Source organism: Delphinus delphis, chromosome 3 (assembly GCF_949987515.2).
Source record: "Delphinus delphis chromosome 3, mDelDel1.2, whole genome shotgun sequence".
Classification (NCBI taxonomy): Eukaryota; Metazoa; Chordata; class Mammalia; order Artiodactyla; family Delphinidae; genus Delphinus; species Delphinus delphis.
The window spans coordinates 137,200,742-137,223,179 of NC_082685.1; the positions used below are offsets into that span (position 1 = coordinate 137,200,742).

Below are 22,438 nucleotides of genomic sequence, written 5' to 3' on the forward strand. Positions count from 1 at the left end.
CCAAACAGTGTTTCAGTGATTTCCTCCAGCTTGAATTGCTCCTCTCTATCTTCTGGGGGAACTAGGCAGTGCTTATCCTGTGGATTTGCTATACTGAGAATTATGGGACCCCTTCCTTCTTTCAACAACCTTTAATTAGACAACTACCGCATATTAAACTCAGAAAATACAGTGGGGAATGGGCCATGTGGAGCCCCTTCCTTCAGAATATATGGGCTAGTAAAAATCCTAGAATCAGGACCAACTCCCTGCTTAGGCAAGGCCCTTTACCCTCCTCATTGGTGTCTAATCCCAAACCATCCTGTTTTAGGTTTAGTTAGTTTGTATAGAGGTGACAATATTGAGTATCTGCAAATCTGATATTTACAATATTTACAAAATTACAAATTCTTGGTGACGTATTCTGCTCCAATTTGTCATGCAGGCACACTTGGATGCTCTGGGAAACTAGAAAACGTTAAGATTGAATTCAAATCAAGTATTTCAGAAATTTTACAGGTGAAGCCTAGCTCTGGTTGCTAGGCAACCTGACAGACTCTCCAGCAGGGACCAACTTGCCTTCCACACTTGACCATCTCTCCCCAGTGGTGGGACGTGGAGGCCTCATTGGCTCACATCTCCTCTCACTGGGTTCCAATTGGCCGGAGAACCTCTCACTCCGCTCCCGTTGGCTCTCGCCGTCTCTCGCTGCTCTGTCATTGGTAGGCCGGCTCTCGGGCCACCACACGTCACTCTCTCACCCCATTTCCTCGGCCCTCCGGTTTTGACCCCGCCCCTTCCCCCGCCCTTCCAGCCACGAGGGAACACCCCAGCGAGTGCCCGCCTCTAGTTTCCTTCGGATTGGTTGAAACCGGACAGGGAGGCGGGCGCTACCGGCCTACTCTGCCGGTCACGATTGGCTGCTAGGTCCATGGTCCCGCCTCCCACCGACTCCGGGCCGTGCCGGAGTCTGGTGGGTCGGCGGCTATAAAGCTGGTGGGGAGGGGAGGCGCCGCGGATTGCATCTTCGTTGGTCGTTCCTTTTCCACGGCCACTGCCCGCTCACATTTCGGTGAGTGTCCCGAGTGGAGGAAGAAACCTGGGCTGCTGAGGCCCTGCGAGCAGGGTGAGGGCCCAGCGGATCCGTGTCCTTGACTAGGCCTGAGGGAGCTCCGGTTCCGCCAGGGTCTGGGCTGAGGCGTGGACCTAGCCCGGGAAGATGGGGCACCGTGAGCGGGGGCCGTGCAGGGCGTCCCCTGTCAGGGACCTGGGGCCGACCGCGGTGGGTCCTAGGAGGGGCCGGGGCCACTGATGTGGGCAGGCGAGTCGCAGAGGGGAGAAGGAGAGAGGGCATTGAGGGCTAGGCTTCTGATGACATAGGAGCTGGAGGTGCCAGGGGAGTGGCTGTGACCGCCTTGAGGGGATGGGGGGGCCCACATGAGGGGGACGAGAAAGGAGTTGGACTGTCAGGGTGTTCCCGGAGCCTTGGCTTAGGGGTGGACGCCGAAGGATGGGGAAGATCACGCTTAGATGGAGGCTTGTAGGTTGGCAGGGGGTGTGTCCTGCCACAGATAGAGAGTTGCTGGGAGAAAGGGAAGTGGGCAGCATTACTCTTCGTCCCTAGCTCAGGTGCGAGAAAGCATCACAACCGTGGTCTAACCTGGTTGAGTACTTTGAATTCTTGACTGCTTCCGTCTGTGCTTGCTTCAGGTATCACAGATTCCTGCTTCCCACCTTCCCGCCTCCATATTTTTAATGCCCATTAAGATATATATATAGGTTTCCTCGGTGTTTTGAAATTCCGTATCTCCCTCCTGCCAGTAGCCTCAGGACCAACCAGACTTGCTATGATGATGTAATGGGCAGGCAAGCACAGGGTCTTCACCCACAATAGGTTTGGGTTGAACCAAGGACATTTCAAAGCTTGGTATATGGAGTCTTTGAAAAACGTGTGTCCTGCCCTGACCAGTGGTAGAGAAAGAATTACTCTGACCCAGCCTGGAGGAGAGAGAGATTTGGACAACAGGTAAAGTGAGGCTGGCCCGGCTGGTCATGCTCGCCCCGTGGCCTTGGTTTAGCGCATCACAGGCTTCTTTGCTCACCTCTGCTGCAACTCTGCCCTCCTGCTGATGCTCTTGCCAAACTGCTGCAGTGGATGATGTGTTCTGGCTGCTGCTGAGTAACATTTGCTCTGTTTCAGGGATGAATCATGAAAAACAATGGCAAGGTAAATGACAAGATTGAGACAAATGGAAGTGCCTATATAGTTAGCAGATTTTTCCTTCTGAGGTGGAGTTTGGACTTTTATTGCACAGATTTGTTAGAAGACTAATTGAAAGTCCTTAACCTGTATCTTTGCCAAATGGTTCTTTGCAGCTTGAGACATCTAAGCAGTTTGTGTTCTTTATGTTTAAAATTTCAGTTATTTTTCTGTGGATACGGAGGGCAGGGATAGCATATCTTATGGGAAAGGAGAAAGACTTTCTTTTCTGTGTGTCTAAACTTTGTAGGTCTCTCTCCTAAGTTTGTAAGTTTGCCCGCAAATCAGTTCGAGTTCAGTTCAATTCTAGTTTAGTCAGTAACCCTAGTTCTCAGAAGGTGTTTCCGACGGGGAGAGCTAAATGGTATTATGTTTAGGGCCATAGAAGGCCACGTCATCTGTTAGACTAATCCTGGGCCTTGTTTTTCATTTTTTTTTTCTTAAATATTCCTCCAGGATGCTTTTACATCTTGTTTCTCGTAACTGTGGGATTGATTTTGAGATTTTTTTTGATTGAGATTTTAGATAGCTTTTCTCACAGGAAATGCAAAACCCTGATATTGGTGTAATGTGTGTTTCGTGGGTACCCTAGCATTATTTAAAACAGTGGTAAGTCAGTGGAACTGAATGCAGGGAGATGCACTGGGGTTGTGGATGGAGGAGCTTGATGGGCTATATATCAGAATCTCCATTTAGTTTCATTTGGAAAGGAATATAGAGTCATAATTTTATGCTGGGTTATTAAAAGAAACCAAATATCATAGAAGGGTGTGATATTTTTGTTTCTCAAGACATATAGGTAAAAAAATGTTAGATTAAAAACATGTTACCCAATCTAATGGGAGGGTGGTAGGACTCAATTCCTAATAATTTAGTCAACCCTAAAAGCTTAGCTTGTGGTGATGTCCACTTGCTGTTAACTGAATGTAGTGAGAGCAGTAGAGGAGAAGCTCATCTTCCAAAGCTCACAGGCTTCATCTTTGCAGGGTTCGTGGTTGGGTGTGTGTGCATTTGGGAATGATTATAAGACCAACAAATGTTCTCTTCTGATTCCATTTGAACTCCTTACATTTTTCAAGGAATAATTGAAACCTACCATTTGCTTTGAACAGCAGCAGTAGAACGCCAATTTTCTTAAACTTCTGGACACTGTTTGGTGCTGCAGCTCATGTTGAAAGTGATAGTGAGAAGAGCTCAGTAATGAGGCCTGCTGCTATTGCGTACTTGAATCTAAAAGATTTTTCCTCTAATTATAACTCCAAATTCAGCCCCTCAAAAAATAGCAATTCTACTGTTGGTGGAAATGTAGATTGATACAGCCACTGTGGAGAACAGTATGGAGGTTCCTTAAAAAACTACAAATAGAACTACCATATGACCCAGCAATCCCACTAGTGGGCATATACCCTGAGAAAACCAAAATTCAAAAAGAGTCATGTACCACAATGTTCATTGAAGCTCTATTTACAATAGCCAGGAGATGGAAGCAACCTAAGTGTCCACAGACAAATGGATAAAGAAGATGTGGCACATATATACAATGGAATATTACTCAGCCATAAAAAGAAATGACATTGAGCTATTTGTAATGAGGTGGATAGACCTAGAGTCTGTCATACAGAGTGAAGTAAGTCAGAAAGAGACAAATACCGTATGCTAACACACATATATGGAATTGAAGGAAAAAAAAATGTCATGAAGAACCTAGGGGTAAAACAGGAATAAAGACACAGACCTACTAGAGAATGGACTTGAGGATATGGGGAGGGGGAAGGGTAAGCTGTGACAAAGTGAGAGAGAGGCATGGACATATATACACTACCAAACATAAGGTAGATAGCTAGTGGGAAGCAGCCGCATAGCACAGGGAGATCAGCTCGGTGCTTTGTGACTGCCTGGAGGGGTGGGATAGGGAGGGTGGGAGGGAGGGAGACGCAAGCGGGAAGAGATATGGGAAAAGAAAAAAAAATAGCAATTCTGTGTGCTCTTTACTCCAAGGTCTAAAAGGGATTTCAAAAGAATCAAAATATAGCCCTTCTCCCAATAGGAGTCTAAGTATCCAGTATTCTTAAGAAGACTGCCAATAACTAGTTTTCCATTGAGAGTAGAATATGAAGGCTTCAGTGTAGGTGTGAATGACATACCTGCTGTAGGAGTGCAGGGCCCTGATTAGAAAGCTCTAGGAAACCTTCCTGGAAGAGGGAGCTTAAAACAGGACCTTGAAATATGAGTAGAATCTCTGATAAGCAGACCAGTCCCTCTGGGGGGAGGCAGGGTGTCTGTGATTTTTACTTAGGGAACTGGACCAGAGTTGTACAGGTGTGGGCAAGGCTTTCCTAACAGTAGTTTTGCTTGCTTGCTCCTAAGGAGGAAAGGGTCATTCTCAGTTAAAAAGGATTCCTGGATTTCTCTCCTGTAATAGTGAAAAAGATCAGCAGGTAACTGCTTGTGGTTTATCGTGTACCAAAATGTGTACTGGGTGAACTTCTCCGACCATTTGTTTGAATCAAGGGTAACGAGGGAGCCAGAAGGAGGAATTCAGAACACTGAATAAACCCCAGGAGAAAGTTGATTGGCCCTAGGCCGTCTTATCATTCTTCAGTTTTAATCTTTGCCAAACTCGAAACGCCTATATTTCAGCTCAGGAGTCTCCTCCAAACATGCTTTGTGATAACCTGCCCGGCCGCTTGTGATTCATAAACTGCTGTCTGAGCCACGCTGCTTCCCTCTATCACTTGCTCTGAAAAGACCTTCTGTTAGAAATAAGCTGATGACCTGCTTGAGACTTCAGCACTGCTGTTTTAGTCAGGATAGAGAACGCTCCTAGCAATTGCAGAAGAGAGTGGAAAGCCTAATCCCTTTCTGATTGACTCTTCCCCAAAGTGGCATTGATTGCTCCATTTCCTTTCCTGGACTCCAGGCCTCTCTTTCTCCTGAGAGCTTAAGTAACATGGCAGTCCTCTGTGAATCTTCTTTCTTCTTCTGTCTTTCTTTGCTTTCTTTTGTGCGCTGGAGTTCTCTTTCTCCCTTCTCCCTCCTGCTCTCTCTGCCTTCCCACCTAACCTCCCTCCCCAGTTTAAATAATCAAAATTGAAAGAGGGAATATTGTCAGTTCAAGAGAAATGTCCTTGATGAAAATAGTGTCAAATGCATATGCAAATGTGGTTTCAAGAAGAAATATTATTAAGTTATTTAAATAGTCTCAACACTTAAGAAGGAATCATGTCCCCGCCCCCCCTCCACCAGTGAGAACTAGTCCCCATGGAATGCTTAATTTGCAGATTACAAAGGGATAATTTGAGAGAATAAGGAACAAAAAGTTATTTTCTCAAAATGTATATATCATCCTGGAATCGGAGGTTTTTTGGAATATAGAAGTCTTTTCCCACAAACCTCAGTATCGATTTATGGGATGGGGGTGGTGAACTTAATGAAGGGAAAGGAACTAAGTCTCTAAGCTCTTAAATGATCTAATCGTGTAAAAGAAGTAAAGCGTTACTAAACAGCAGCTGAGGGTAGTCTCCAGTTAATCAGGCAAGGGCGGATGCTATATTCACCAACAATTAAATAGAGAGCAAAGGTAATTAATTGTTTGCGTTAAACAGGACCTGTTGTCTCAAGTAACAACCCTTCAAAACAGGTGGACTGAGGAAAATGCTCCAAAGCATTTTGTTTCCACATCATTTTGTTTCCACATAATTTAAATGATGATAAAGCTTAATGCTCCTTGGTCTTGATATCAAATAACTACCTTTTTAACCAAGCACTAAGGGGAAAATCACTTTCTAAAAGGTTGGGGCAGGTGAAAGTGACCATGTTGAAAACGAGGAGCGTAAGATTAAATAAATGAAGATAATTAGGTCTTGCTAGAAAGATACATATTTTGTTTGAAAAATACTGAGAGCTAGGATAATAGTAAATGCTTTATATTATTCACATATTTTATCTTCTCAACCATCCTTCACAATGAACTGGGAGGGCAGGTATTAGCTCCATTTTACAGATGAGGAAATTGAAGCTCAGAGAGGCACAAATTGTTCAAGTCACAAACTCCCAAGTGCAGAGCAAGCTCTTGAACATGTAAGCCTCTTTACTCCAGAAATTTATTAGCCTAGTACAACTCATTTATATTCCTTTCCCCCAATTCTTGAAAACCCTAATTTAGTAAAGAAGACTACAACTCTCCCAGCATCATATTTGGTTTAAAGCCTGAATCAGTGATAGAACTACTCACGTCAGTTCATTACCAGGATCGAACCTACCACTGTAAGAGCTAATAAGATAAGGAGAAAAATGTTTTATAAGCCTTAAGTACCATTTTTTCTAAGCAAAGTCAAACTCTGTTCTACATAATGTAATTGGACAAGGAAATGTTTCTTTGAACTCACTTTGAATTGGAGTCATTATTTGAATTTGTGTGGTGATTTATGACTTTAAAAGAGGTTCTTATTTGAAATTCCTAGTGCCTGAAGGAGGAAACAGAGTGACAGACCTGGAGACTGCCGTTCTTTATCCCTCGCACAGGTATGGCATCCTGTCATGCTGCTAACGGAAAGTGCTCCTTTCTAATGGAAGGGGGAAATTTAATTTTTATCCTGAGACAAATAACCATTTGTGTACACCACACATTCTTAAAACCCATGCTAGGATTACACCTTGTCTTTAACCATTAGTTAATGCCATAATGCTTCAGGAGACTGATTTTGTGTTTGTGAGACTAATGTTTAAAATCTAGAAACTAATCTTAAAAATAAGCGTTCACTCATAAGAGAAAAAAATCTAGATAATAAAATGTAACCGTATAAACTGCTTAGTCAGAAACAATCACAGGTAAGCATGTGTGCCAATAGTGCTTTCTGAATTACAGCCTCGAAAGATATCCATCAGGGCTGTAGATTGAATGTTTATGTAAGATTGGACAGTGGTTACAAATGTGTTTGAACCAATAATCTAAATATTTGAAGCTATTGCTTTCTTGTATTACCATGGAGCTCCTCTTATGAGCCTGCTTTTTCCAAAAGATTAAGAATACATGCAGGTAATTTTTTAAACTGTCAGATGTTTAAACTGTATTCTATTTAGAAAATTTTTGTGATATTTAGAATAGTGAATTAACCAGAATATCCCATTCTTTGACTAAAGTTAATGCTATAATGTGAACATACCAGGTCTTTAGCTGGCCTTTTTTTTCTCCTTTTCTAATTTTTCTGGCCTACTTCAGAGAGCATTTGAGAGCACAACATAAGAGCACACAACACGATAGTTAAAAGTAAAGATTATAGACCCTAAACTATATCAATCTTTTTGTTGTTCAAAATGCCATGAAGGCAGTTACTCCCTGTATTAATTTCTCTCTTTTTTTCTACTTTTCTCACTCTCCCTCAATTTCAACCAAAAGGTAAATATTTCAAATTAGATGGTGTTTTACCAGGAATGTAATGAAAACACCTTGGCTGTCAAAAATCCTCAGAGAACGAGCAATATTGACTGAGTTCAGACAATGTAAAAATTTTTTCCACATCAAGATCAGAGGCATGATTCGCTTTCATGAGTCGCTCTGATGGGTATGGGCTATTTTAGTTTAGCTACCTTTTTTTCCCCTCAAATGAAACAAGTCACTTATTTAACTCTAGGAGGCTTAAAAATAGAGTTACACCTTACTTAGTAAGTACCATATAGCAGTGACTGATCAGAGCTAGTTAGATTATGGTAAATACGGAGTAATTCTGGAATTAAAGCCTTCTTTCTGGCTTTTCATAAACTGGTTTATATCTTCAGAAGATTATATACATATTTGTCCATTTTATTTCCAACAGCACTGCAAGCTGTTGGGCCAGGCAGGGAAAATTATACTGTCCTCAGCATGTTTAGAGCGGTTTGAAGAGTTGAAAAGAATGTAAAGGTTAACCTTGTGGGAAAGGCTGGGAAGGTAGTTAATCCTACTGCCTCTGCTTTGGTGACTTAAAGGGTAGCATATAGGAGGGGTTCTTCTATAAGTATGTGGACTGTGTTTTTGTTTTTAACACTAGTTGAGTTTTTTTCTGTGGACTATGCAGAGGACTTTAACCTATTTACTATAAACTTAGAATCTGCCTTATGACATATTAGATAGTCCCTTTATGTCTTCATTTCAACTTCAGTGTAGCAGAGTTTAGATTATCATAAAATTGATGGGTTTGCATGGAACAGGGGAAAGATAGGACAAACTGGAGAGGTGCTTCTCTGTTCACTTGTGTATCTGACAGTGAGTGATTCTGTCAAGAAATAAAACAGTGGAGGCTAGAAATCTGAAGTCATCCTCAGTACTTCATCCTTTTCCTACTATCTAGTCAGTCACAATTTCTGCCAGTTTTCTGCTTCCATATTTTTTTGAAGCTGTTCCTTTACTCTTCATGTAGTAATTGATCTAGTTAATGACCTACATCTCATTGGGCTTCTGTATCAACTTCCTAACTCAGATCCATTCTCCACAGAGCACCAGTGACTGTGTAAAATGGTGACTCTCAAACTTTTCTGACTATGACCCTCAGGAAGGAGTCCACAATTGCAACCCAGGATATGTGTGAATAATTGAGACAAAATTTTCATGAAAAATTCTTGTATTTAGAAGGAAGATTTTCTTAAGACCTTTGACTTAGATCTTGTGATTATATTTCCAGGTGCTTATTTTTCAGGTTTTAATATACTCATACCTTGATAACCTATGGGCTAAGGGTAGATCTCATGATTTAAGGACAGCTTCTCTGCTTTAGATATTTTCTCAAGATTTCAATAATTAGCAACGCACTATGGCAATAGTCTGTAATTTCATTATCCCTAATGCTACACCTGAGTTGGCAGAGTGGCAGAGGACAAATGACATAGATACAGGATTTGCCTTTTGTCAGTGGCAGCAGCAGCAAGAGTGTGGGGCTTTGGCTCTACCTCAGCAGCAGAGGTGCTGGGACCAGGAGCTCTGGCAGCCTCAGTAGGAATGTGAGCTCATGGGGTCTGAATAGTAACCACCTTCCTCCCCTTTGCTCCTCTAGCCCAGCCAACAAGTTGGTAACCATTTCCCTGTATTAAATCCTCCTCTGTTAGAAATATCTAGAATAATTTCTCTTTTTCTGATTGATACAACCTCTAAAGAAATTGAGGCTCTGATAGGTTATGTGACTTACCCGTAGGCCATAGCAACACTCTTGAGTGTTGAGGCTAGCAACTAGTGGCTACCAACTTTTTACTGTTGGTAAATAAATCTAGACACTAGTTTACAGTGTGGCAACAGTCCAACTTTTTAAGGCCCTTTTTCAAACAGAAGGGGTTGTTTTAAGAGGTGTTATCTAAGATGCCACACAAATAATGTGTGGATTATCAGTTTTCAAATTTGAATCTGTTTGGGTTTTTTTTTGCCTGATTTAGAAGCTAAGTGATAACCTTGTGATTTTATGATCATTTATTGCCTATACACCAGCTGTAGAAAGTATAGAATATTGACTTTTGACTGTTATGGGTCCAGAAACTTGTCTTTGCTTTAAATTTTAATCATTTGGGTTCTGGGTGGAGGCTTCTTTGGAAAGCTGGGATTATAATAGCAGGGGCCTTGAGTAGATTGCTATGGTAGACTTGACAGTGTGGCTTTTCTACTTACTGGTATTGTTTAGATCAATAAAGACTGCAATATTGTTTGTTCTAACAGTTTTAAAGTCCCATAAAGTCAATAGCTATGAATAATCAATATACCTATGATAAATGAATGAATGACTTTTTTTAAACTTTTTGAGGGGCCAGGAATAGATCAGATACTTGACTTCTGATTTGTGGGCCTTATTACTAAATTGTCATTGTATTTTATCTTACAGTTCTTTACAACATAGAAGAATCTTATTTGAGTTTTCTTTACCTCTAATAATCATATTTTAAATCAAAATATATCCAGCTCTGAATAAAGTGCAAGCCTTTCTAAAAGATGATAATTTTTTTGTTTTGTTTGGCCTTGCCCTGGGGCATGCAGGATCTTAGTTCCCCGACCAGGAATTGAACCTGTGCCCCCTGCAGTGGAAGCGTGGAGTCTTAACCACTGGACCACCAGGGAAGTCCCTAAAAGATGATAATTTTAAATAATAATGGAGTTAATAATAACTCCAGTCATACTATAATTACTACTTTCACATATTAAAATTGACCCCCTAAGTAAACTAAACTTAGAAATTAATATTTTAGGTGATAATGAAAGTCTCAATGTTGATTTCTTAAGTTTGAACTTGACAGTCTGCAACCTATAATCTACAACAATGTTTTTTCTGTTTTTCTTTCTAAAGTTCTTTCACCATGCCTGGGTCACTTCCTTTGAACACAGAAGCCTGCTGGCCAAAAGATGTGGGGATTGTTGCCCTTGAGATCTATTTTCCTTCTCAATATGTTGATCAAGCAGAGTTGGAAAAATATGATGGTGTAGATGCTGGAAAGTATACTATTGGCCTGGGCCAGGCCAAGATGGGCTTCTGCACAGATAGAGAAGATATCAACTCTCTTTGCATGACTGTGGTCCAGAATCTTATGGAGAGAAATAGCCTTTCTTATGATTGCATTGGGCGGCTAGAAGTTGGAACAGAGACAATCATCGACAAATCAAAGTCAGTGAAGACGAATTTGATGCAGCTCTTTGAAGAGTCTGGGAATACGGATATAGAAGGAATAGACACAACTAATGCGTGCTATGGAGGCACAGCTGCTGTCTTCAATGCTGTTAACTGGATTGAGTCCAGCTCTTGGGATGGTATGTTACATATTATTCCAAAGAAACTCTCCTTGAAGGTGAAAACGCCCAAATGACCTTTAATTAATGCCGTATGCACACTTACCAGTTATGCTTGTTTGAACATGTTCAGAAAGATAGCTATGACTTTCAGCTTATCTGAATTATGAATTGGTTATCTTTATCATGTAGGACAAAATTATCTATCAAAATTTAGTCAGAATTTTTTTTTTTCTTTACCAAAGATGGGGAAAGGATATTCTGGGAAAATATAACAGATTCAGTTTATATGTATGATATTTAGAGTGTTGATCACATTCTTGTATATAATACAAAATATTTTTCAGGACGGTATGCCATGGTAGTTGCAGGGGATATTGCTGTATACGCCACAGGAAATGCTCGACCTACAGGTGGAGTTGGAGCCGTTGCTATGCTAATTGGGCCTAATGCTCCTTTAATTTTTGAACGAGGTGAGTGTCTGGGAAAGCATTTTTTTAAATTTGTACAATATGCTGAGAAATTTGAAAATAAAAATAGAAGCTAGTACTTGGTGATCATTAAATGCAGGCACTACCTGCTAAGTGCTTTATGTGTATTATCATATTTAGTCTTCATAGCAATTGTATGAGGTAAGTGATGTCATCCCCACTTTACAGAGGAGTAAAATGGGTTTAAGTTGGGTTTAAGTAATAACTGGGAGACATAACTTAGCCATAGTCATACAATAATTTGTTTTCAGTTCAGTAGAGCAGTTATGATCTCCTGGTTAGGTATATGAAACTTGCATAAAATGTTGTATATCCAAAGAGTCTTAGGCCTGTCCGTGGATATTGTTATGCTTCATTTGAATTACATATTGGTTTCACCTTGTGACTTCTCTTCTGTGAGTAGTGAGTTGACTAGATTAAAGGGAAGTTCCCAGATGATGCAATATGCTTACTAACATACATCAGAAAGCAGAGATACATGGACCTCTTTCTTTTTTGTTCTAATAGGACTTCGTGGGACACATATGCAACATGCCTATGACTTTTACAAGCCTGATATGCTTTCTGAATATCCTATAGTAGATGGAAAACTGTCCATTCAGTGCTACCTCAGTGCATTAGACCGCTGCTATTCTGTCTACCGCAAGAAGATCTATGCCCAGTGGCAGAAAGGTGGGCTTTATCTATTTTCCTCGGTTTTGTTTTCTGTTGAAGGCAGTATAATGTGCCGACTGTCTTTAGTGAGAAACTACTTCTTGGGCATCCTTCATTAGTGTCTCCTTAAACCATTTCTTTCTCACCCACCAAATAGCATAGTTTTCCCATAGTTTCTGGGAATGTGTAATTTAAGAGAACAGGTAAACTTTCCAAATGTAGTGTATTTCTATAAAAATACTTAGGATGACTTACCCCCAGTAAGAAAATCAAAAGCAGGGTAAAAGAAAGTAACTTGAATTTTGTACATATTCTGAGAGAGGTATTCTCACAAGGTTTTAGTTTGCAACTGTGATCTGAAGAAAACTCTAATGAAAATAAATTATACCAAAGTGATCCCCCTGCCCACATAGTCTTTTTGCACTTGAGCTGTGAATTCATACTTGCTTTTTTCGTGTCATCATCAATCTCCATCTTTAACCCTGAGAAAGTTCTTGAGGTACTGAGAAGGACAGTATTCGAATTAATGCTATTAAAACACACCATATCATATAAAGTATGCTTTTTCCATAGTCCAACTTTGGGGTAAAAATAATATTCAATAACAGATATTAGGTAACATAGTGACTTTGCATAAGAAGCATTCTTGAAGTATGTAAAATATCATACTGTTTGCCAGTATTTAACAATGCAATGATTTTCTAACTTTTTACTAGGACCCACAGTAAAACGTATCCTTTACATTGTATGTGCAGTTAAATGGAAACTAAAGTGTCATGAAATTTCCTGCCCATGCTGCGGGTTATACAGTTGCTATTTTCTACTCTAGTCTGTTTCATTAAAAACAAAGCACAAACAAACAAACAAAAACCTCTTAATTATTAAGGTTAAAAAAATATATACTGGCCCTGACCCACTAAATTGATTACACAACCCACTAATGGGTTGTGATAGTTCAGTTTGAAAACCAGTAATACAGTAGTGTATATTGTTCTATTTCTAGATGTCTTTTTGATAAACATTTTAAACTATAGAGATATTTCATTATACAGTGTATTTTTGGTTGCTGCTTAAAGATATAAAAACATCCCAGCCCTGTTCTAAAATCAAACTTCAAAAGTTAGTGGCTTAAATGAATTTCATAATTTCTTTGGATTTCTCTTTCAGAGGGAAATGATAGAGATTTCACCTTGAATGATTTTGGTTTCATGATCTTCCACTCACCCTATTGTAAACTGGTTCAGAAATCTGTAGCTCGGATGTTGCTGAATGACTTCCTTAATGACCAGAACAGAGATAAAAATAGTATCTATAGTGGCCTGGAAGCCTTTGGGTAAGAGGAATTATGATTTTTTCCCTTCTATGTGAGAGTATTTTTTATATCTGTGAAACCAATATTTGTACAGACATGAAAATTTTAGTCAAAAGAAGTCATCTTGTCTAACCTATTTATGTAATCACTGAAGAAGCTGAGTCCCAGAGAGGTGGTCGCTTACCTACATGAATTCTTTAGTCATTTCTACTCAGATTTTCTGATTTCCTCTTTTTAGATCTGTTGCCATTGTCACCATAATAATATAGCCCCACAAGTGTCTGTATTTATACAGCAGCCTCTTAACTCTTCTCCCTGCCTCTCCCGAGCCCCTGTGCCCATATCCATCCTGCACATAGCCACTGCTGACGTCTGCTTTCATACTCCTTCCACGTTTTCCCCACTTCTAGGGCCTCCTAGTATGCTATACCTGTTAGACTCATTCTGTTTCTCCTTTCCTGTGTCTCTTCTCCCTCTGATAAAATTCTATTCAACTTTTTAAGACTTGGCTCCTATAATGTGACTTTTCTAACTAAATGGACATTATTATGGACTTGAAATAGTAGTATATTCTGTTTGGTGATGACAGCTTTAGTGGGTTATTAACCCATTAGAATTATGTTGTTTTAATTTGATTAAAAAACCTTTCAGAAAAAGGACCATATATGTACAACTGTTATATCTTACCTAGCAATTAGCATACTGCTACTTGGTTTTTAATAAATGGGAAATCAGAATCATACACACTTATAGTTAGGTCCACTAAGTAATATAATAAAAATACAGTCTTTGAATAACGTAAGATTTTCTTTTTTCTAAATCTTTCAGGGATGTTAAGTTAGAAGATACCTACTTCGATAGAGATGTGGAAAAGGCATTTATGAAGGCTAGTTCAGAACTCTTCAATCAGAAAACAAAGGCATCTTTGCTTGTGTCAAATCAAAATGGAAATATGTACACATCCTCAGTGTATGGCTCCCTTGCTTCCGTTCTTGCACAGTAAGTATAAATTTCCGCTGATTCACTCCCCTCGTTCGGAGATGTTAGATTTCTAAGACCAGATCTGGTGTCAGGCATGTTGGTGGCAGGTCACAGAATGGTATTTTATTTCCAGGCTCTCTAGCCTATTGTCTATTGACTTGAAGGACATATGGGATGAGGGTACAATTATTCCAGAGTATTTAATTTCATACTTGCTTTCCTGACTATTGTTCTCATGGCCTTATTATTCTTTTTTTTTTTTTAAATAAATTTATTTATTTATTATTTTTTGGCTGTGTTGGGTCTTTGTTCCTGCATGCAGGCTTTCTCTAGTTGCGGTGAGTGGGGGCTACTTTTTGTTGCAGTGGGCAGGCTTCTCATTGCGGTGGCTTCTCTTATTGCAGAGAGCGGGCTTTAGTAGTTGTGGCACGTGGGCTCAGTAGTTGTGGCTCGCGGACTCTAGAGCACAGTCTCAGTAGTTGTGGCGCATGAGCTTAGTTGCTCTGCAGCATGTGGGATCTTCCCAGACCAGGGCTTGAACCCGTGTCCCCTGCATTGGCAGGTGAATTCTTAATCACTGCACCACCAGGGAAGTCCTGGTTTTATTATTCTTGACCTACAGTTGAACCCCAGCTGGCAAATAACTTACATTAGGACATGATAACTTTCAAAAACCCCATCATTCCCAGAGAGATGAGAATTCTTGTTTTCGGTCTGCTTACTGTAATAGTAAAGCTTTAGGTTAGATCCCTAGGCCTAGGATGAATTTTATTCCAACTCGTGGTTTTCCACCCATTGTAGTTGGATCAATTGAGCTTTTTAATGTTTTTTTTCCCTCCTACACAGGTACTCACCTCAGCAGCTGGCAGGAAAGAGGATTGGTGTGTTCTCTTATGGTTCTGGTTTAGCTGCCACTCTGTACTCCCTCAAAGTTACACAAGATGCCACACCAGGTAAATGCTGAGTCTTTCAACAAGAATGTTTTGAGAACCTACTGTGGTAAGGTTGACTTAGCAGGCTTCTCAAGTGAGTGCTTGAATCTGTCCCATAGATCATTATGACATTTTAATCTTCATTACTTCTTTCAACATACTCTCCGAAAATCTGCCTTAACTGGGTAAAGGGCAGGATTATGTCTGAGTCAGAATATCTTTCCTTCCTTCCAAGTCAGAAAAAAATGTATAATCAGCTAAAACTTTTTTTTCTAATGGCATAGTGTGACTTTTCCTTCTTTGGCAAGTAACTTTATTTTCTCTTTTATCTCATTTTTAAAGGATATGTAGCCAGGGGACGTAGGTAGAGAAAGGGAAGCATACCTATTTAAGGCAGGTGGCTTTTGAGTCTTCACACCAATGACTGAGTCTGATCATATGAGTGAATAATACCAGGTCATTTCTTGGTTGGTTTACTGAGTTGTCTAATGTTTATAAGGGTATGGTCTTAGCTGTATTTAAGGACACTTTTGTGCCTTCCCTGAGCAGGGAGGAGCAAAAATATGGAGAAAAACTGATGGAAGACTTGGCATTACTCTAAAACTGTACTGTAGGTTGACTGTAGACAAGTTATTTATAGTTTCAAATCCCACCTATTTCCTAGCTTGTCTACTGGCTGATACGGAACAAACATTTAGTGAGAGGTCAGCAGAAGCTGTGCCAAATAAATAACAGCTTATCTTTTAACTAAACAATAGCCAGTAGTTCTGAAGAAATGCAAAGTTGTTTTTTTCATTTGGCAACATTTTGTTCAGGCTTTGTGGCATGCTATTTTTAGTCTTTTAATGTTGGAATTATTTGCTGTTTTAGGGTCTGCTCTTGATAAAATAATAGCAAGCTTGTGTGATCTTAAATCAAGGCTTGACTCAAGAACTTGCGTGGCACCAGATGTCTTTGCTGAAAACATGAAGCTCCGAGAGGACACTCATCACTTGGGTAAAAATATTAAATTGTTGATACATACCCAGAAGCCTATTGGAGGGCTCTAATAGCATTCAACATGTGATGTGTCAGATTAGCCCAGATATCTAGGCGGTATTCGGTACGTACCTGATGCTGGTGAAAATTATGGGGAAATAGCAAATTTTATCTTTAGTTTTATTACCAGATGAGCTGTATGTCATAACTAATTTTTCACATTCTCCGCCTTTCCTTTAGTCAGCTATATTCCCCAGAGTTCAATAGACTCACTCTTTGAAGGAACATGGTACCTAGTTCGAGTAGATGAGAAGCACAGAAGAACTTACGCTCGGCGCCCCTCTCCAAATGATGACACTTTGGATGAAGGCGTAGGGCTTGTGCATTCAAGCACAGCAACTGAGGTAAAGAAAGCTCATTGTGTTTGGTTCTGGGCTTTGACAGGGTAAGAAATTTCTATCCCCAGATCTTAGGGCTTAGGGGATCTAACTGAGATTTAGCAACTTAAAGGAATGTCAATAAAGCAGTGTGATTCAGAGCCAGGGCTCTGGTATTGCATTCTAGCTATGCCATTTTCCAGTTGTATAAAGTGCTTTGCAGTTAAATTATTAGCATTTTTAAGTGCACACTAAATACGAGGTTTTGTTAACAATACCAGAATTTAAAGGAAAACTGATCTAGAGAGAAGGCTCACCTGTGGTGTGTGTCTTGGTGAGAGATGAAGTAGGGGCAGGATGTTGAGCCCCTCACATCCCTTCTCTCAGCCTACTGTCTAATCTGTCTCCAGTTGTCAAGAAGGAACAGAAATAGCTATGATTTGAATTCCTATTACGTGCTGCTAGCCACTTTTTTCATTTTCTAATTAATTTAATTTAATTTTTAAATTTAATCCTTAAAAGAACCCCCTTGACCTAAATGATACTGTGCCCATTTTAGAGATGAGGCTGAAAAAAGTTAAATGACTTAACCAGGATCAGAGCCAGCCTTCAGACTGAGGACTTTGAAAACTCTGAAGTTATTAATCTTATCCACTCATCACAGATTTGCTAAATGCATAGTCTTGCTCCTCGAGGTAGCAAGTCAAGCCACAAGTGTTTGAGTTGCAAACACAAGATGTGACAAGTGAAATACTGGGTATGGTGGATCTCCGTGTCCTTCCTCTCTCTTGCTACACGGATAATTGTATAATAAATTCACCATAAAGTAAAGAAGAGATATTTAGCTCCCTCCGTGAAAAGTTATATAGAATATATATTGAGCATAAGCCTCTCCAAAGTTGCCCTCTATCAGTTTTCCTACTAGAACTTTAATTAGCAACTTGACTCTTCCTTAAAAAAAACACTAAGAGGCAACAACTTTTTTCTTTTGATTTTAGCATATTCCAAGCCCTGCTAAGAAAGTGCCAAGACTCCCTGCAACAGCAGCAGAACCTGAAGCAGCTGTCATCAGTAACGGGGAGCATTAAGATACTTCTGTGAGGTGGAGGACTTCGGGGCGGGGGGTATGTATGGGAACGGTTGGGGGAATGGGTTGTCTGGGGACAATTTTAAAGGATTACATGTTGCTTCAATTTTTATGTGACTGACATGGAGCCTGGAAAATTATCGTGTTCTTGGGAAAGTCTCTTTGCTCAGTTTCCTAACATGCTTCCTGTTGTGGTTTAGCCAATGCTTAATGTACTCGAATGATGTTAAGGGCTCTGTAAAACTTCATACCCCTCTGGCCATTTGTATGCATGAAGCTTAGTTTTTAAATGTAGTGTGATGAATTGTGCACTTCTGGCGAAGAAAGCAACGGTACTAGTCTCCAATTTTAATTTTTTTAAACACGTAAGAATTTTATACTTTGAACAAACAAGATTACTGAAAGTTCCTGTGGTTTTTGAAAAAAGTTTCTGGTTTAGGGAATGTGGTCTTAATGAGATGTGCACAAACCCTGTTTAAAAATGGCAAGACAGACATACTCTTTTTCTAGAATTTATGAATCCTAAAGAAGGAGAAGAGTTGGGACAGTTACACTAGTTCTAAAAACCGTTGCTTTAAATCCAGGCCAGCAGTGATGCGTTACTGTAATGACCTCTGTGAACAGAGAGATGCTGGCATTGAGCAGACGTCTGGTATAGAAAACATGGATGTAACTCTAGGTCTGCTCCTGACTCAGTTCAAGGTGTATTTTGCGGAACAACATTGAGATGTTATTGGAGTTGTGTATGAGGAAGTTGGTGGTTGCAATCCTTCTTTGCACCTTATTTTGAAGAATAAATAAAACATTTTTATGTCTGCCTTTTAAAAATTTAAAACAAAAAGGAAGGATAGGGGCAGGGCATTATTATTAGGTTATTTCTGATGCTTCAGTGTTATAAATTCAACTTAAAGACTGACAACCGAAACTCATGTTGTAAGTATCCTTTTTGGTTTTTGTATCTGTTCAATGAAAATTAAAAGGTACAACCGAAGTTTTTACATAGTATGACCAGCCAAAAAGTATCCCACTTCTCAAGGTCTGGAAGTAGGATATATAAAGCATTTTTTCAGACTTTCACCTTAAAAAAAAAAAGAAAAAACCAACAAAAACCATCGTATGGAATAAATAAGAAGACTGGTTAGACAGTTTTGTAGATCTTTTTGGTGCTGAACTATGACATGAGCCTTATAGATTGTAAAATAGAGATAGTTGGAACTAATGTACAGAACTAAATTTTTTAAAATTTGCCATTGAATTCTGTGACGTTTCAGTTATCTAAAATAAACTTACACAAATATAAAATGTAAGTTTCAGATTGCAAGGTAATATGTAATGTAGTGTTTGTAAAATACTCTTTGTCTAATATTAACTAGCGGTGTTTTGATTTGTACAGTCATAATTTGTTAAAATGACTTCATTTTAACATCCACGGATGTAGATTAATAACTTAAGTTCAGATTTAAAGATTGGTGGGAAAATGGTGCATGTAATACTTCTGCAAGTATTGGGAGTTTGGTATGTTTTGAAAAGAGTAATTTAACTTTTGGGGTGTCAGGAAATGGGTTTTCTCAAAGTCCATTGCCGGCAATGGGCAGGTCTACTAATACTGGCACAGAGCATAAACTGTACACCTTATTAACAGTGAGGTGAGTAACTTTGAATAAAGTTTTAGAGAAATATTTCAGATATTTGAGTATTCTTTTTTCCCTCCTGAACTAACAGTTTAGGCAAGAAATCAGCTAATATGCTATTTTAAAATACAGTCATTCATTTCATTTCAGTCCATTAATTCACTAACTCATTAATTCATTATTCAAAAAATGTGCAGACCTGATATAAGCAAGGTACTCTGCTTCCATCAGAAATAAAGATTTACAAGATATATGGTCTTGCCTTCAAGGAGCTATTTGTCTAGTATGGAGGAATTTATACTGATGGTTTATCATTCTTATACTTCAGACAAAGAAATTAACTCCCAAATTGGGTGCTAAGCATGTGTGAATTTCACTATAAATATTTATGAAGAGAGTTATTGTGTTTTCCTAAAAGCAAGGTAAGATTAAGGGTTGGCAATTAAACACTAAAAGCACATTTTACAGCCAGTATAGAGCTGCCATCTAGAGCCTCCAGCCTGAGGGTCTCAGGTTGCTGGTGCTCCCAGGGGTTTTACGAAGAGAATTTCTGCATTGGCAGTAATATTGGACTAGATAATCTCAATCCCTGTGAACTCTTAGGACTGTATGAATTGGGAATTAAACCAGATTATTTTCTGGTACTGATCAGCTATTTTATAATGCTGTCATGTCTAGATTAAATATTTAGTAATAATTTCTTTTATTTTCTGGGCCAATCTCCAATATCTCTGGGTCATTTAGAAGATGAGGCCAATGTTCTCTAATTCTACAAATTCTAGGATCCTGATTAATATGGCCTTAAGAATTCTATCCTTCCCCTCCTCCTTTTTGGAATTTGTGCACTTTTTTTTTTTCACCTTCTGGGTTTTGTTTACTTCATGAACAGTGATGAGTATGTTTCAGATTAATGCTGACAACTCAGACAGATGCAGCAGCTCCTTTTGACCCTCCTGTGGCTTAGTTGAAACACTTTATCTCTTGTCTGCTGTTTGAAATGTCCTGGCGCACTAAAGTGGAAGTGAAGAGAGCAAGGAATGTAACAGGATCTTTAAACAATTTACAGCTATGTAATCTTGACATAAAAGTGAACACTTTCTTTAAAATTTCTAGCAACTGCTCTTAATTAAATCATAGGTTCCTATTTTTTCCTAATTGGTGGTGGAGGGAAATAGTTGACCTGTGATTTTTTTTTTTTTTTTTTCTCCTCCAACTATTACAAGCGTGGTACTGTGGAGATGAAGATTATGAATACCAATCCTCAGGAAGTTTATATATCGGGGTTCTAGCTTATAATTATAAAAAATACATTTTCATTTTAAATGTTTAGAAGTGAAAAACAAGGAATTCACCTTTTTTTTGGGTCTTATTTCATCACTGTGCAGGCATCTACAGTAAAAATAATGGAAGTTTTGATCTAATTTTGCAAAAGCTTCCCTTTGCCTCCAGGTTTTTTTACATGCTATTAAACTAGCACCTCCGACCCATCTTAGCAAAACCTTGTTGATCTTTGGGGTCTCAGCTCAAGATCTGCTTCCTCCCGAAAGGCTGCCTGGACTACCTTAGGAGTAAGCACTTCTCACCCTATGTATCAAATTCCTTATTCAAGCTTGCAAAGTCCTGAGGGATCTGGCCCCTGCCTACTTCAACTCAGTACCACACCCACCAAGGCCTACTATGTTTTCATCCACGCTGCCTTCTCCGTTCCTCAAACATGCCAAGTTTATTCCAGCCTTAGAGACTTTGATCTATGCATCAGAAACCTTGGGCCCACTTGAGGCCTTCTTTGCCCTGCCTTCTACTACTCTAACCACATTTGTGGCAATTGCTTCCATGCAGTCTTTGACCAGGATCTCAGAGAATATGATAGTACCTCCCTCCGGATTCCTGCTACACGCCTCCCATTTCGGTCTCTGTGTTGCGGGGTGCTCATAGAAGTCATCCGGAACTCATAATATGGCCCAGAAGTGCAAAGAAGTTAAGTTCCCATGGGGCCACCCTTAACAGTAGTGGACCCTTACTTGCTGGTAGATAAATGCTTCCTCCTTTCATTCCCCTGGGCAGAGAGTTCTGAGAAGCATTCCAGAAGGTGCCTCAGAAGATCCTGCTGAATCAACTACCAGTTGCCTACAGCCAGTTTGGCAACACATCCTTATATGGGCTTGCCTCTTATTTTTCACTCCTGCATCGTGGGATCATTTCCTAAATAAATGACTTACGTGCAAGCTCTTGTCTCAGGCTCTGTTCTTTTGGAGAATCCAGGCTAATACGATTGGTACCCAGAACAGCCCTATAAAGCAGACCCTCAGGATAGGTGGTTGGAGCGGGTTTACTGACCAGGCACGGCAAAAACCCCATTGCTGTTGATAGTAGGCAGAATGATTCCCACCTCTGGGACCTGTGAATATGTTATGTTACATGGCAAAAACAGATGTGATTAAGCTTGAGGACCTTGAGATGGGGAGATTGGGTAGGTCCAACCTAATCACAGGAGCCCTTAAAAGCGAGAGCCTTTCTGAGCTGTGGTCAGAGGGAGATGTCACTATACAAGGGTGAGCAAAGAGATGGCCCATTGCTGGCTTTGAAGATGGAGGAAGGGGGCCACGAGCCAAGGAATCTGGGCCACCTCTAGAAGCAGGTACAAGCAAGGAAATGGGTTCTCCCCGAGTCTCCAGAGAGGAACCCAGCCCTGATAACACCTTGATTTTGGCCCATTGAGACCCACGATGGACTTCTGTCTCCCAGAACTGTCAGATAATAAGTTTGTGTTGTTTTAAGGCACTACATTTGTGGTAATTTGTTAAGACATCAGTAGAACACTAATGTGCTGTTGGTAAGAGGGTGCGGACAACCCCTGGCTTGCAGGAGCAGCACAGTTACTACCGAGGCTGTCATCTAGAGGTATGGGGGGTTGGGGAGATGAGATACTGGACCATGCGGCACCTGCGGCACCTGAACGGGAGAAATACTGGACCATGTGGCACCACTGCTTCCCTGGTGGCACAGTGGTTGGGAGTCC

The 22,438-nt window shown here is 40.0% G+C and overlaps 1 protein-coding gene across 1 annotated transcript; it reads left to right on the forward strand.

Annotated features, from left to right (window-relative positions):
* Window positions 1-983: 983 nt before the first annotated feature.
* On the forward strand, window positions 984-21,595 carry HMGCS1 (3-hydroxy-3-methylglutaryl-CoA synthase 1). Its single transcript, XM_060009522.1, has 11 exons — window positions 984-1,105; window positions 6,703-6,763; window positions 10,540-10,997; window positions 11,324-11,449; window positions 11,975-12,139; window positions 13,289-13,454; window positions 14,262-14,432; window positions 15,261-15,367; window positions 16,217-16,342; window positions 16,565-16,728; window positions 17,700-21,595. Exons 3-11 carry the CDS (start codon window positions 10,550-10,552, stop codon window positions 17,787-17,789), a joined length of 1,563 nt encoding a protein of 520 aa, XP_059865505.1. The 5' UTR covers window positions 984-1,105; window positions 6,703-6,763; window positions 10,540-10,549; the 3' UTR covers window positions 17,790-21,595.
* The last annotated feature ends 843 nt before the right edge of the window (window positions 21,596-22,438 follow it).